Source organism: Triticum dicoccoides, chromosome 4A, assembly GCF_002162155.2.
Source record: "Triticum dicoccoides isolate Atlit2015 ecotype Zavitan chromosome 4A, WEW_v2.0, whole genome shotgun sequence".
Taxonomy (NCBI): Eukaryota; Viridiplantae; Streptophyta; class Magnoliopsida; order Poales; family Poaceae; genus Triticum; species Triticum dicoccoides.
Genome location: NC_041386.1, coordinates 693337811 through 693353066, shown reverse-complemented (window position 1 = coordinate 693353066; position 15256 = coordinate 693337811). Strand labels below are relative to the sequence as shown.

The window sequence follows — 15256 nt, the reverse complement described above, 5'->3', positions numbered from 1 at the left end:
TTTCATGTTTTTTTGTGTATATATGTCTTCTGTTCGATTTCGAGCTTGTGATTGAGGTTAATTGATGGTGGTGGTTGCGCGATGCAGATGTTCGGGATGTCGGAGAAGGAGATGGAGTACGGGGTTGAGCTTTTCAACCGGTGAGTGATGCGTCTGCTAGCTGCTGTACTACCACGCCCTTGATGGTTACACGGTCCGATCTATTCCCCACTGATGGCTAGCATTAGCAGTACCTACTTCCGATCGAGCCGATTTTTTTTAGAACCATGAGTAGCAGATACTGCCTGTTTGTGATGTCGTTGCAACCACCATGTGCTTTTATCGGTTTGCATGCTGCATGTTCGATGTTTTTCCTGAGATGGGGACTGCAAACGAAAGGCCTTCGATCACCCGAAACCTGGGTATCTGCTGGGCAGCGTTTGTTTAACAAGTATTGTACTTACTGATGTTAGACTGCTAGTGTTGATCCGTCTCTCATATCACAAGTAGAAATCTCATTATACTGTTTTTATAGAAAGCAACCTGTCTTACTCATCAATTAATGAAGTTGCTCTGCTCTGCATCATCAATTAATGAAGTTGCTCTCCAACAATTAATTATGCTGGTACCTTGGTGAAGGAACTGGTATAGGCATCTGATCTGAATGCTAATAAACTGCTTTCATTTCATCTCTGTAGCCTGTGTTCTCTTCATTAACCACTGTCTACGGGTGGCCCAAGGAAGTGCCCTGCACCGAGGAGTTCCCACACTCCGTGACCAACCCTTACGGCCGAACAAAGGTACCACCCAGAGCCAGTAGTAGCGCTTGTTTTATGTCACCTGTCAATGATATTTCTTTGGTAGACAAGCATGGAAACTTAGACTACAGACTGTTAAACTGCTACTGATTTAGACTACAGACTTTTTAATCTTATGCTAAATTGCCCCTGATTTGGTCTGCAGACTCTTCACACCGTAGTGTGAAGCTACACTGCTTCTCTTTTGTGCTGGAGAGTGAGTATTACATCACATCACATGGTACATACTGAAGCCATACATAATTTGGTTGATTTGGTTGGTGCTCATGGTTGTTGGTGTCTAAGTGTAGTTTGATGGTTGCCTACCTACTTTGTTTGTCTTGCCACTCTGCTTCCTCTGGATGAATTGAATTGTTGTCAACTTGCAGCTTGCACATACAACATTTTCTGAAGCTGTAATGCCCTCCTCCCCTCCTCCAACCCCCTTACATGGTGATCTCCACCCCTCCTTCTACCCCTTGTAGATCTGATATGAAGTGGGCATCAGTTGCAAATGTTATGGCCACAACATAGCAGCATTGTATTGGTTCAGTTTTTATGCATAATTCGATTGTGATTGTGTTGTTTGATGCTGCTTGCCTCATTTATTTTTCATGTCTTGTGTGAAATATGTACCCTGCTAGAAGATGCCACCATCAAATTAATAATAACACTAATGATCATTTGATTCTAGTCTAGAGATGCAAATAACATTAGTTAGGTCCATGGATGGATGGATGAACACACAACTAGCAGCCTAGCAGTGTTAGCAAAGGATGTCAGTACAATGTTTATTGCATTCATTTATTGAAGCAAATAGTAACTAACTGTCATGGTCTTATTATTGTGGAGCTCCATGAACTTTTTTGGTCGATTAGCTGTCCAAGTTCCTGAAGAACAAATCATACAGCCATTATCTTGTTGATTGATGCAATATCTCACCTTTTTGCTGCTGATGTTTAGTTCCTTGCTTGATTCTGGATATTGTTAAGTTGAAATAAAATTGTATGAGAAAACAATCACTAAACTAGCAGGCTTAACCTGATAATAACTTCTTTTATGTTAATAGCCTACAATGTTGCCTCAGAGCTTATTGTCCAAAATAATACCTCTACTTTTTGTGTCCTTCAGGAATGTGTATCCTTCAGGGCAACTCAAGCCCCTCCTCCTCTCCTGTACATGAATGTGAGATGCTGCGCATGCAAGATCTGAGCCAAATGGCATATTGTAATCTTTCTATTGCTGGTTTTTATGTACGATGTCATGAAGATGTACGTTTGAAAATGTTGCTTTGATAGCAAAATTGTATTCATGTGTACATGCTGCTTCGACAGCAAAATTATGAAAATTTCTCAACAATATATATGGGCAAAATTGTATTCCTGTGTACTGCACCTGAAAAGGCTACGGCCAACTGATGATGTTGCTGTGGAATTATTTATTTTATTTTAAATAGCAAAAATAATAATTCTGCCAAAAAGTTATAAAAACCAAAATGAAAAGGCCAGCAAAAAACAAAATGAAAAGGCCAAAAAAAAGAAATTTACAAGAAAAAGTAAAGGGCCCAAAAAAAGAAAAGGCTTGCAAAAATTGGGCTTGGCCCATTTAGTTGACCATAAAAAAACATAAATCTATTGGAATTAGTGGGCACGGCCCGTATAAAAGACAGAATTGGACCGGGCTGAATCTTGTGCCACATCAGCTTACCACGATGGATGCCTACGTGGCCTGGGGAGGTTGCTAGTGACCAAAACGCCACAGTAGACGTATTTTGGTCGTAAACATCTACGACCATTCCAGAAGAAAGGTCGATATAGTCAGTTTACGACCGCCAACTTTTTACCTTATGTTTTTGGTCACAAAAAGGTCACAAATTGAAAACGTTGACCATTCAGTGACCAATAGTGTTGGTCACAAGTTGACATATTTCTTGTAGTGTGGGCCCCCTGGTGTATTTCCTTCGCCCAGAAATTCTTATTAATTCCAAAAAGTGCCTCCGTGGATTTGCAGGTCATTCCGAGAACTTTTCTTTTCTACACATAAAACAACATCATGGTAGTTCTGCTGAAAACAGCGTCAATCCGGGTTAGTTTCATTCAAATCATGTAAGTTAGAGTCCAAAAGAAGGGCAAAAGTGTTTGGAAAAGTAGATACGTTGGAGACGTATCAATCCTTTGAAAAGACAACAACTTGAGCAAATGTTCTTTTAACATATGCCTGCCATTTTGCTCAAAAACTGTAAGTACTCTATATTCCTCAAAAAGATCCCACATGAAAATGACATCATTAGTGGCCTGGATGCAGCTAGCTAGGTTTGATAGGCTTTTACTCTATATTCCTCAAAAAGATCCCACATGAAAATGACATCATTAGTGGCCTGGATGCAGCTAGCTAGGTTTGATAAGCTTTTACTCCAAATTTTCAAAGCTTTCCTGAGCCTTTTGAATTTTGCAGTGATAAGCTTTGCACTGTCAGTAGCCAGAATTGATTGCTGCCATGAAGATTGAATAACATCTTGAAAATCATGGTGATGGAGCCAGAAGTTTTCAAATCTGAAGACTTGAGCTTTAGGAATGCAAGGGCCAATTTTTATGACAAAAGGGCAGTGATCAGAAATGGGTTTTGCCAAAGGAATAGCCATAGTGTTTGGGTAGTTGGAGGACCAATTTTCAAAGGTGAAGACCAGTCAATTTTTTCCAACAGAGGAATTTGCTGCATGTTGCTCCAAGTAAAACTTCTACCCTTCAAAGGAATTTCAACTAGTGCCAGCTGACTAATTGCAGCATTGAAGTCCATCATACTATTAAAATCACCAGAACCAGATAAGAACTAAGTGATGATAAAGGAATTCTCGATGGGATTGAGTGCCTGCCGCTACTGCTTTATTTAAACAATGCCATGTCGATGCTGCTAGATGTTGATCTTTATTTTTTTGCATAGAGCTAGGCTAGCTAGATCTCGATCTCTGCTAGCATACAATTTACTTGGCCGCTGTTTAAGCTAACCATTTCTTAATCTTAATTATGAATACATTAGTAGTTACAATACTTCAAAGATGTGTGACTGGAATATTGGAAAGACTTGTTCAAAAAATATTGAAAAGAAACATTATTTCTTAAGGGAAAAGATATTTGGGGCTCACCTATGGACTACCTGATCATCTATATATTCCTCGAGTCTGGATGTTCCTGATGCCATTGCTGAGATTGAGAGGAGGGGGAAATTCGAATTGGGTTCGGAGGAGGGGATGCGTCCCCCGCACGCCGGCTAGAGAGAGAGAGAGAGAGAGAGAGAGAGAAAGAGAGAGAGAGAGAAGCATGTGGTCATGGCTACACCGACCATGTCCGGGGTCCTTTCATGCAGCACCTCCATGCATGTGCCTACTTCCCTCCGCCATATCATCTCACCCGCAACTCTGCATGTCCTAATTCTGATCATGTTCGAGCCCTGGTGATGCTCTCAAGGGAAGTAGCCGTGTTGGGCAGTTGGTGTGCTCCTACTGCTAGCGATAGCGTATCAACAAAAGAGCACCAATCATTGTAAACTCTTTACTATCTAATGGGTCGTCTTATCTAACATATGAATTTATAATAAGACGAGGAAGAATCGAACATATTGAGAGATAGCGCTCAGTATTTCACCATAATAGATAAACTTTCGAATATCACGCAAGCCCTGGAACTTATTTCATACCCGTTGCAATGCACGGGTTCTTTTGCTAAAACGTTAACTTTTATTAAAAATAAAGAAATTTCCACGTTTAATCATATTATCAAGGTTTATTAAAAATAAATATAAAAATGACGCACAGTGGAACATGAAGCAGGCTATTCCTATTTTTCTGTCTGGTGCAACGCACGGGTATTTGTCCTAGTAGATGTAATGGGCTCTTATTTGAGATATACTTTGCCAAATAAGCCAGCAAACGTCGACGTTTTCCCAAAAGTCTTCGTAGACCTCTTTCCGATGAAAAATCTTTTTTGTGTAATTCCAAATATGAAGCAAGTCTCCGTATCTTATTGGTGAAACTGAAGAAGACTAGGCCCGTAAGGGTTTCATTTTTCTGGTTTTTCTGGACTTTTTTTTACCGGTGTTGTTGCTGCGACGCGAGTACGTGAGAGTTTCAGGGCGTAGTAAAAAGAAATCTTCATTGAATGGTTAGGACGTCTGATTTGACGTTTGGTTGCCGACCTACATGGCATTCTGTATCGACTCGACGCGTGTGCAGGAGATTTTACTCGAGAGTTCTTTTTTTTCACTTGTCTACGCGTTTTGCACGCTTGATTTTACGTGGCGGTCGTCGATTCAGACGGGTGGACCGAGATGTCTAAATCTGTCTCCCCGGACCTCTCCAGAGACATCCCGTCAAAACTGCTTCGCCGCCGTAGATGACTATAAAATGCCTCTGCATCTCCGCGGCTCCACGACCATCCTTCAGTCCTTCTCGTCCTCTCTGCCTGACCTTACCGCCGGCGCCCAAATCCTCTCCGAGCGCCGGCCTTCCCGTCTTCCCTCTCGGGGCCGAGGTGGTGGCGCTCGCAGCCGTCGCGCCTCCTTCCGCTTCGGCTGCACAGAGCCCCCCTCTTCATCTAGCCGGCTGCATCGTCTTCCCTCCCGGGGCCGATGGTGACGCCGCTCGGTGAAGAGGTGGCGATGGCAGGGCGTTTGTGGTGGTCAGGCCGCGGATGGCATGGTCATGGAACGGCGACTGGGCAAAGGAGCGGCGACGCGCGGCACCAGGCGGTGGGAGTTCGCGGGGAGGAGGCGACCGCGTCAAGCTTGCCAGCATCCTCAGTTCCTCACCACGCAAGAGTGGCCGTGCGCCCCTGAAGTGCGCCTCAGTTCCTCATCGGCACATCCCGGCGAGCGCCACCCCAGGAAGTTGCGTCACCGCCATGCATCCCCCGTGCCCCGAGTGATGTTTCACCTGGTGTTTCTCCCCACGGCAGCGCAAAAGGGAACCAACGCGTCGTCTGCCAGTACGGGCGAGCGCGAGGATGATGCTGACGGACCTGCCGACCTGCACTTCTTTCTTCCGGCGTTGCTCTCAGTTTGGTCCCAGGCGGTGTGCTACCGTAGTACCGCCTCCTCGGCGAGCGTGCAGCGCCAATTTCCAACTTGGAGCCGGCGGTGGACGAGCCCACGGCCTGCTGTATTCCAGCGGCGAGCGAACAGCAAGCTGCTGCAGTGTTGCGCCCCTCCTTTCCCCACAAACTCTCAACTCCTCCTCTGTCCCTCGAGCGGCAAGCAGCAAGCTAGCAATTCTCAGGCGGCAGCTCGGCAGTTGGTCGTCACTTCGTTGACAGCAGTAATAACACTAAGGTATGCTGCTCTTTTGTTCTTTTTTCAAACCCACTGTTTAAATTTATATAACTACACACATATTACTAGCTTAGATGATGGTTTGTATTTTATAGACTTCTATTTTTACTGATGCAAGGGAAAGAGGTTTTTTTGGAGTTCTTCGTGTGTTAGGCCACTAGATTGTATGGGTCAATGATTTCCGGTAGTGGGGCATAGAGTATTACCTTCTCCTTTACCTGACGAGCTCGCGCCGGAGGTCATCGTGATGTGGCAACGGCGTGAGCGCGAGTGTGCGTGGGTGGCGACGGTGGTTGAGCTTCCCATCATATCGCGTTAACCCTAGATCGGTAGGGATATTGGTGGAGGTTGCGGCACACGGTGAACCTCGTGTCGCGTGCGGCTGGCTCCCCCACCCCTTTATATAGCGCGGCAACAGGGGCCCACCAGCCTTTGGTTAGGTTCGGCGCCCCCGATCAGGGCGCGGGTCAAGGGCCCGTCGAGCCGTTGGGCTCGATCGGGAAGAGATCAACCTAACATTCTTCCCCTTGATCTCAACTTTACTTTTATCCTTATACTTTCTAATTTATTTGTTTCATCACATATTGGTACATAAAACATGTTTTATCGTCACAGCTCAATTGCCGATAGAATCAGACAGCCACAACGTACTTTTCTGTTTTGAAACAAATTCTTTAACCTTGGGCCCTTTATTGTTCGGAAATCTTAGACTATACCATAAAATCCATGTCGACTGTGTGTTCTTCAAACACACTGGGTGGTAAGCCTTTAATAAGCAGATCTGCAAACACTTGTCTGTTGCTTTTATGCTTCAAGCATTTCTACATGATTCCGGACTTTCTCCTTTACAACGCATAACTCTGTATCAGTGTGTTTGGCATCAACACTTGACTCCTTGTCATAGGAGCGAAAACTTTAAAATGGTTATTGCTGTTGTCAACTATTATCAACTCCGGGTACAGGTCCTTAACCATTTTGCCTGTCTCTCAGCCTCATATCAAGCTATAAAATATCTTTGTATCACATTGATGATAATTGTTTCATTCTCTGGAGCTTTTCCACACCAAAACTTCAAGTGTGAAAATTAGCGACAATTGTGGATTTCGCTATACATTTCACAACTCATGTCTTTGTACTCACAGTCTTTTGAGAGCACTTATTTCTTCCAGCATGAGGCCGATATCTTCGAGTCCATTCCAGTGATCTATATATGGACTGGACATTGCCAAAACAATCCAAATACATGAACTATGTCATGGTAATATATTGAGCTTCAGCAGCTGAAGCATATGGCACCATATCCGTTTTTAATCTTTTCTCTTCAACTTTTGGAACACCATAGTTTTCGGTTCCATTACCATTGACTATAAGAACATGCGTAGGCTTTCTTACATGCATACTTTAGATACCTTTCTAAGCATGTCCATGCAACATTACTAATACCCCTTTTATTCTTTTTTTGGTGAATCTCGATAATTATAACGAGAGACACTCTACCGAGAACATTCTTTTGAACTTTGAGAACAAGAATTCATTTTCTTCTCCTGCAGTAGATTGACATGACCACTAGCAAGTAGGATGTCATCCTCATGCACAGGATTATGAAATGAATTTCCCATTCTATAACTTTGCTTGGATACAATTATCCTCTCATTTTCTTTAACCCAAAATAACATTTGACTGCTTTAGTTCATACAAGACTTTTCAGGTAGTATCCCCTGTGTTCTTTACTTTCATCGGATGTAACTCAGATCATAATATCTTTCATCTGATGTAACTCAGATCATGATGTGCTACCAACACTCATTGTAATCTATTCAGTGTAAAATGCGCAAAAACCTTTCGATTTTAGTCGTGTTTTACACCTTTACATATTTCCTTTGGATTCACATTGACCTTCTAGACTCTTTACAGCCTACTGTTTTGGCTCCATTAAAAATTACTCATGAGTCCCGAGCATCGTCAGAATTCATCAATTTCATTTCATCTCACATAGTCTCTTATCATTTAGATAAGCAGACACTTCTCAAAACTCGATTGAGTGTTGTAAATGAGGTGGAATCAACCTCCATTTGAATTTCACTAACATAGACTTTATAGTAATCAGAAGTATCTGATTTTCTCATTCCTTGAGACCATCTGTGTCTCAGGTACTGACACTACTTTCATATGGGGCTGTTGTTGCTTTGTCATTGCCAAGAGGCAAATTAATTGTATAGTCTTTCACTTCCAAGAGGCAATAGGTTTTACAGGGACCTTTATCACAAGGTCCATGTTTACTCATTCCTCCTTTATAGAGCTAACAATAGGTGTTGTATAGGTCATACGACATGCTCCCCCAGATTACTCCATCTTCACTAAGAATGGCGTATCTTTAAACTTTATTATTTGGGTTTATTCTGTTAAAACTTTCTTCTTTATGGCACTTTAATCACCGTCTTAGTATTCCTTAGTTTTCTTTTCTTGAGGGGTATTGTTATGATCATCATACTCCCCCAGACGATCACATTATTCATTAATGGATATCTCATATTTCTTTCTCCCCCTCGAAATGTGGCAAGAACTTTTCTGCCACAATTTCGAAAAACCATTGACAACTCTTGTGAATTGAGGAAACTTCGAGTATTTACTTCATTTATCTGATTACTTCATATGTAATGAAGTTATCTGTTAACTGGTATGGGAGTGCTTTTTCCTTGTTCCATTTCAGAAACTCAACAGAGTTCTTTATTATTAGTACTTTTACAAGTCACTCTTGCATATCATTTTTATCTTTAGGTTCGTCTGTAACTTTTATTCTCTTCGGAGTTATTGAGTGCTTACTGACCGTTACACATAAGATGTACGATCGATACTAGGAAAGCATAATAGCTACTCCATACTTTTCTCTCAGGGTGGGACACATTAAAATCACATGAGTCATCATGTCTTTCTCCTGTCATATAGGATAAGTCTGAGAAAATTCCTGCCGCCATACGGGTTACACAGGGATTTTCCCAGACTTTTCCTGCCATGCGGGTTTTATCATAATCATCTTTTCCGCCATGCGGGTAATTCCCTGTAAGGGACATAAATGCCAGAATTGGCTCTTTTGACTGCATATTCAATTATCAAATTTATCAATAAATCCGAATGCTCTTTGACACACATGCTTGATCCGACGTTGGTCAAGTTAAACATGCATGTTGCTTGATTCATCTCAAATCATGTTAACTGGAAAATCTTCTTCATAGAGAGTACATGAAAAACATTCGTCAACCAAGACTCTCAATGATCTATCTTTTTTCATTTATTGGACTAATATCCAATAATTCTTTTCCTTTTAAAGCCATTCTTTAGAGAGAACATACTCCCTCACGTAATGACCTTTCTTGGTCATCTTTCGGGTCACAAGTACCCAGCCATTCGCTTTCACGAATGAAAGCATAGAAACCTTTTAGTCTGAAAAAAAATATCCAATTATCAACAATAATGAGCATAAAAAATAACCCCATGTTGGTCTGCTTAAAAATTATGCACATGAAACTTTTAAAACCTTCTTTTATATTCTAAATCACCGTTGGGCAGAATTAGAATAAAACATCATCCTTCTATATTAATTTCATATCACCGTTGGGCGGAAATGGAAATAATGCATATTACAAATAAACAATGTGATGATAGTATTTCTATTACACAACTTTACTAAGAAATAATAATCATCATCAACTTTATTGCAGTGAACAAGAAATATACATGTCTCTAGTTCAAGAGCATTTCTTGATCTTTATCTGTTCTCTGAAAATTGATCACTTTGATACAAATTTTATCACAGATTTAAGTTTTGAACATAAAACTTAAAGAATTATAGTACTATTATCATCAACGTTGGTCAGAAAATAACAATACCATATTTTAACTTTAAAACAAATATCTTTCTTTCATCATTACGGAAACTATCTGCATCTTATTTCACCCACAGGGCAAAACATTGCTAAGAACAGTTCTTCCAATTAAATTTTCCCGTTGGTTCCAATTTAATTGGAGGATAAAACTTTTTCTTTGCAGCGGAAACTTTACAATATTCTATTCAGAAACAATTCCGTACTCTTTTACTCTCTAAGCAATTTTAACCGGTTGGTTCAAAATTGCACTAGAGAAGCAAGAATTTAATCTTTTACTTTTCTATTCACTTTTAAAAGAGCGCTTTTATGATATATATTTTTTTATTTGCAGCGAAAAACAAAACATGAATAAAAAATTCATGAACTTTTTACTTTTCAGAATCATTTCTGTCACTTTCTTATTTTCTAAGCAAATCTTTCGTTGGATCAGTTTGAATAGAAAAACTGGGTGAAAATTTGCCCAAAAAACTGAACAAAAAAACATCAAAACTGTGCTCTGTAAAAATTATCAGAGAAAACTCTCTGCATGGGCCGTTTCTTTCACACCGGCGACCTACAGCCCGCTCAGCGCGTCGCTTTGCGGCCTGCTGCTCTCGGCCCACGGCCAGCTGGCGAGCGCGGATGCCGGCCTGTGTTGCCGGCTCTGCCGGCCCAGCAGCTCAGCTGGCCAGCGGTTTCGGCCCAAAAGGCCGGTAGTGCCTTAGGTTTTCTATCTCTGCCGTTCACGGCGATCCGACGGCCAAGCGCCAATTTCGCTCGGACAAAACAGCTCGCCAGCGAAGCCGAGGGAAACCCTAAACCATTCTTCCCCTCGCGCGCCGCTCGCCTCTTATCTCCGCGGCAGCGCTCCAGGCCACCGGCGAGACTCCGTCTGGCCGCCGGCGACGGGGTGGATGCCACGCCAACCTCTCTCTCTCCTTTCCCTTTCCTCTCCTCATCTGTGGCAGAGAGAGAGAGACGGAGTTGCGCCTCCTCTCCTCCACCGCATGCGACGGCCCCTGAGTGGCGACGGGTTAGGGCTGCGCCGGCCGCCGGCGACGACGTTGATCTGCCACCGCGCCGCGAGCCCCTCCCCTTTCCTTTCCTCTTCTTTTCCATTCCTCTTCTCAATCCACTTCTCCCTCTGACTCCAGCAACAGAGAGAGAGAGACAAGCGGTCGAGCCCTCCTCTGCTCCCCTTCGTTTACGACAACGGCGGAGCATTCTTTGGCGGCGCCGTGGTCAGCCCCTTCGCCGGTAGCGCGTTTTCCCTGGCGGTAAGCGCGCCGCCGTCGAATGGCTTGGCTGCGGTGCCCTTTGCCCCGGTCGGGGTGGTGTTCTTCTTCCCGAATCCTCGGCATGCCGATGCGATTCGGGATCGAGAGGAACGGCGCGGCCATGTGCGGCAGCGCTCTCTGCCGATGACGGTTTCTTTGCCCTGTTTAGGGTTCTTTGGGGAGGGGATTTCTTTTTTCTGTGTTTCTTTTCTACCGAAAAAGCTTAACCCAGTGGCATCTGATACCATTGTTAGGCCACTAGATCGTATGGGTCAATGATTTCTGGTAGTGGGGCGTAGAGTATTACCTTCTCCTTTACCTGACGAGCTCGCGCCGGAGGTCATCGTGATGTGGCAACGGCGTGAGCGCGAGTGTGCGTGGGTGGTGACGGTGGTTGAGCTTCCCATCGTATCGCGCTAACCCTAGATCGGTAGGGATATTGGTGGGGGTTGCGGCGCACGGTGAACCTCGTGTCGCGTGCGGCTGGCTCCCCCACCCCTTTATATAGCGCGGCAACAGGGGCCCACCAGCCTTTGGTTAGGTTCGGCGCCCCCGATCAGGGCGCGGGTCAAGGGCCCGTCGAGCCGTTGGGCTCGATCGGGAAGAGATCAACCTAACACTTCGTTGTGATATGTCGTTGCAGCAGGGTTTCCTTTTACAAGGAAATGAACTGTCATTGCTAAAAAGTTCAGATCTGAAGGGATGTAAAAAAAAGGGTTCAGATCTGAAGGTCGGTGCATATAGTTAGTACATAAAATTGTATACCTAACTGATTATTAGTCTAAACATGTGTGCAGGTTCGTGGGGAGGACGTGGATTTGGAGGTCCCAGCTCCTGGCAGTGTGTGCAAGGAATTCATGACCAACATATCTAATATAGCATGGTAAATCATTTATCATGAGAAATTTCTTCTTATTCCAGAACTGCTTAAATTTTCCCATACCTATTTCCCATTTGATCTTTGTAGGAGATATTGGCACAATGAGTTATGTTTTTAGCAGTATTGTTTATATTTTTCTTTTGCAATAAATGTTCTAGGAATTCGACTGTAACAGTTTGGTCTCTTGAGCTCATAAGATCTGTTCTTAGCAACAGAGCTGGTTATGAACATACCTGTCTTTAATTACCAATTAATGGTTGCATAGTCTAACTGCTTTCTTTTCTATGGTTCATGCTTACAGTTTAGTATCCACTGATTCATAAATGCTTGATCTGGCATACATCTCCTTTTGTAAATCATTCTCCCAGGTCCCAGCCCCTTGCTTTCTGTGGATATTTGGGCAAATTCAGAATTATTATTTTCTTTGCTTTCTTGCACTCAGGAAAAAACGACCACGCTCTACACAACTTCTGAGGAGAGCAAGGTTGTTTTAGCTTTTTCTCATCTACAGTATATGTAAAGGTTGCTTATTATATATGTGGAATCTCCTACAATCTTGTTTTTTTTTGTTCGTTGCCTCATTACTGCTGTAGCAATTAGTTCTTACAATTCCTTTTCTAAATGAAAGTACTTACAATTCTAAGTGAACTTGTGCCTTCTCCATGTGGAATTTCCTCTCATAAGCTAAAATGAACCCTGGAAAGCATCTGCGGATGTTTGTTATTCACTGCCTCAATAGCACTGTAACAGAATTACTTGCAATTTTTGGTGAACTTCTCTATCTACTGTTTTCGGATTTTTATATGTTCCCCTTTGGAATTTTTGTCGAAACAGACCACCTGCTCACTGAAATTGCCAAAAAAGACCCCTTCTAAAACAGATTGACAAAAAGGACCCCCTCAGCCGTGGCGGCAGACGCGCCAGGCGACACGTGGCACCTGCCGCCACGGCGTTAGGCGGCAGATCCTACCGCCACCACTACAGGCGGCAGGTTCGGAAAAAACGGATTAGCGACGTGCAACGGAAGAAGTTGCGAACGGGCTAGGCAGGTGGGCCCTGCGACCTGCGCACGAGGTGGCAGCGGTGGGCCACGCCGCCATCGCGGGAGGCGGCCACACTGTGCGTGCCCTGCATCATTTCGTCGTTTCCTCGTTTTTTAATCACTGATTCGTACTATGCGTGATTTATATTTCCTTGTCACTGTCGGCAGCAGTGTGCAGAGATGTTGCTTTCGTTTTCATCATAGGACCGGTTGCACCATAGATGCATATATACACACTTGTTCTTGTGCCCCTATTTTCCCGCCTAAACTTTCGTCTGTGTTGAGCGTACGTTGTCCACTGCATATGTATAAGATTTGGGTCTATATTTATACCGTTGTATCTCTATTTCCCTCTCGTATGTTTGTACATCTTGAAAGACGAGTAGAGGCCAGTCCACCCTGTACCTATATATGTCCATCATGCACATGATTAATGAATTATCGATGCATGCAATCTCCTCCTTCCAACTAACAGTCTGCTCGCCCCTATTTCCCGTCATCAGCATTTAGCCTTTCGTTATCATGTGTTTTTGTCATCTAAGCCTATAAAACGAGGCATTGAGCCTCTCGTCATCCGTCATGCAGCATACTGCGCTTAGTGTGTCACAGTTTTTTCAGTCGGTATGAGTTTTTACCTTGCTCGGATCAGAGCATTAGGCCGAGAAAAATGAAGAATGCGAGTTTTTTCTGCTATCAAAAGTATCAAAATAGCACTTGCATGTATGTGGTCATCACCTAAAAAGGAACATCGAAGATCAAAACACAATTTCTTCAATCACTTCACTCCTCTTTGTTTGCTACTTAGATGATACTTTTTTAACCTATTACATACATCATTAAGGATATTAGCATCTAATCTTAATATACAAAACTTACATTTTTGCGAGATAAAAAATTACTACGTACGCTTACTAACTTAATCATGAAATAACAGTGCATTTAATCAAGCAATGACCAATAACATTACTAACTTTTTCTTAATTACTATATTATGCAGCAGGGATTCTGCCAGCTCGAAATCGGCGCCGTCTGCCACAATACCGCTATTGGCCAGCGCGCAGCAGCAGCAGTCCACAAAGAAGAACGAGTGTGTATATATGCATATGGTGAAACCTGTACTATGGTGAAAACAAAAGAGTCAGCTCGCAGCAGGGATTAAAAGACGACGAAACGACGCACGCACAGTGCGGCCGCCTCCCGCAGTGGCGGCAGGGCCTACCGCCGCGCCTCGCGCCCAGGCGGCTGGGCCCACCTGCCCAGCCCGTTCCGTTGCACGTCGCTGATCCGGTTATTCCGCACTTGCCGCCTGCAGTGGTGGCGGCAGGCTCTGCCGCCTGGCGCCGTGGCGGCAGGTGCCACATGTCACCTGCCGCGCCTGCCGCCACGGTCGAGGGGGTCTTTTTTGTTAATTTGTCTCAGAGGGGGTCTTTTTTGGCAATTCCAGTGAGCAGGTGGTCTGTTTCGACAAAAAATCTCCCCTTTGTATCTCTTTTGTTTCTGAAGCTTGACTTGCTACTAAGTTTCACTGGTTTCTGTAGTTGCAGTTGGACTTTGCATGTCGTTGATGTCATAACCAAGAGTTCATTTTTCAGTTAACTCATCAGTGTCCACAATAAAATCCTTGCTTTCTGAAATATATATTGTGCACTACCTCGCCTGCATGAGCATCAAGGCTTGGGCTTTACTTGGATAGATTGAACATCAATGGATTTGGAACCGATACACTGGATCTACAAGTTGTATTTTAACTTGCCCCTCATTTGGCTGATACATTATTTTGTTGGATTTTGGAATGCCCTGGCCCGAATTAACATTGAGCAAGTGCCAAGTGGGTGAGGTTTTGCTTTTCTTCCTTTTTCTGGATATTTATGTTCTGTTCCTTCCCATGCTTTGCCGAAACCATAGCTGTTCTGCAGGTACGATTGTATCGTCAATGCCATTACTTGTTGATATCATGAGATGAAAAGAATGCGTCGCTGATATCTTTTTTTCTGAATAGTAAAACTGCAGATAGAACATACTTGGTTTCAAAGTTATTGAGTTGAGGCCCAACGTTGAGATCGTACGTGCTAATACTTGTCTAGCTGAGCAACAGA

At 43.4% G+C, this 15256-nt stretch overlaps 1 protein-coding gene across 4 annotated transcripts; it reads left to right on the top strand.

Moving 5' to 3' along the window:
- The first annotated feature begins 5213 nt into the window (after positions 1 to 5213).
- Positions 5214 to 14628, top strand: LOC119287969. 4 transcript variants are annotated; one of them, XM_037567584.1, is made up of 3 exons: positions 5214 to 6098; positions 12036 to 12121; positions 14158 to 14628. In XM_037567584.1, exons 1-2 carry the CDS (start codon positions 5467 to 5469, stop codon positions 12097 to 12099), a joined length of 696 nt encoding a protein of 231 aa, XP_037423481.1. In that variant the 5' UTR covers positions 5214 to 5466; the 3' UTR covers positions 12100 to 12121; positions 14158 to 14628. The 4 variants fall into 4 exon arrangements, with proteins under 4 accessions (XP_037423481.1, XP_037423480.1, XP_037423479.1 ...); XM_037567583.1 differs by lacking the exon at positions 14158 to 14628 and adding an exon at positions 12561 to 12928; XM_037567582.1 differs by lacking the exon at positions 14158 to 14628 and adding an exon at positions 12206 to 12928.
- The last annotated feature ends 628 nt before the right edge of the window (positions 14629 to 15256 follow it).